Raw genomic sequence first — 1277 nt, 5'->3', positions numbered from 1 at the left:
TCTAAGTAAGAATTTTTTCCCCCGATTTGTAAAAACTTCTTACGTGATAGAAAACAAAAACGAATATTGTTTTCGAAGTCTGCATAGTTGAATTATGGTAAATCCGTTATTAAAACCAAAACACCTTTTATGCAGTTTAAATTTGCTGGCCTGTGTAATTATCTGGAGTGAAAAGGTCGTTTTTTAACTTTATTACCAGAATATGGAAACCTCTTTAGTAATTTTGAAAATATAGACAAAAAACAACAACAAACTTTTATAGGTATACATTTTTTCGCTAACATTTTACAATTTTTTGAATTATTTGCAGAAACGGCGATAATTTTTAATCTATGGATTTCAGTTTAACGAAAATTTATTGGTCTAAAAAACGTTATCAGCAGGTAGTAGTAGACGATATCCAGATGCGTCACTATCAGAGAAACGAAAACTTGAAACATGCTGTAGTCGAGCTAACAACGAAACATATGTGTAGTAAGTTCACCCTAGAAATAAAAAATGACAAACATTTTCATTCTCATTGTTGTCGTTTTTACATCATTAGTTTTGTCTGACCTTGTAGCTAGTAACACCAGACCTGTAAACAATGGTTGCACCTCTCCCGTTGTGGCTTTGCATTGTACGATAAAGAAAACCGAGGCGTTAGTGCAGCTTTTAAAGGTAAGGAACTAATACTCTAATGGCTGGAGGTTTAGGTTTTGTTTTATCCTTTGTGTTATAGAATCGTACTAAATGTTTCCCGCCCTCGTAATTAATATATAAATTTGTCAAACATTCTCTACATATTCAGTATGTGTCATTAATATTGAAAGTTTGAAAGTCCCTTTCGCTATTACTTACTTACGTAAGTACATAATTAGGGTACCATATGTGCATTCTTATTCTAAAGATCGCTGTAACAAAGAACATACTGTATACAAAATGACAGTTATCTTTTACACTGGCAAGCCAGATGATGACCATAGGACACAAAATCCTTTGTTTTATAATGTGAATGACCATTAGTCATATTCAAAAGGCCTGCAATATGAGAGAATGGTATTCTTCTTCTTCCTAAATAAAACATGGCATTATTAAAATAATATCCTTTAATCTTGTTCCAGGCTGGGAAAACATGGCATTCCCAGCCTGGAACAAGATTAAAGGATATTATTTTAATAATGCCATGTTTTCCCAGCCTGGAACAAGATTAAAGGATATTATTTTAATAATGCCATGTTTTCCCAGCCTGGAACAAGATTAAAGGATATTATTTTAATAATGCCGTGTTTTCCCAG

The 1277-nt window shown here is 32.7% G+C and overlaps 1 protein-coding gene across 1 annotated transcript in view; it reads left to right on the top strand.

Annotated features, from left to right (window-relative positions):
* Positions 1–431: 431 nt before the first annotated feature.
* Positions 432–1277, top strand: part of LOC106476673 (calcium-activated chloride channel regulator family member 3-like) — a 12756-nt gene continuing 11910 nt past the window's right edge. Inside the window, exon 1 of the mRNA XM_013937309.2 lies at positions 432–660. Coding sequence (XP_013792763.2) covers positions 499–660 — 162 coding nt within the window. The 5' untranslated portion in view covers positions 432–498. The remainder of the gene's footprint in view (positions 661–1277) is intronic.

The sequence above is a fragment of the Limulus polyphemus genome, unplaced genomic scaffold, assembly GCF_000517525.1.
Source record: "Limulus polyphemus unplaced genomic scaffold, Limulus_polyphemus-2.1.2 Scaffold11190, whole genome shotgun sequence".
Lineage (NCBI taxonomy): Eukaryota > Metazoa > Arthropoda > Merostomata > Xiphosura > Limulidae > Limulus > Limulus polyphemus.
The sequence above is the reverse complement of the archived record's forward strand: the minus strand, read 5'-3'. Positions and strand labels throughout refer to the sequence as shown.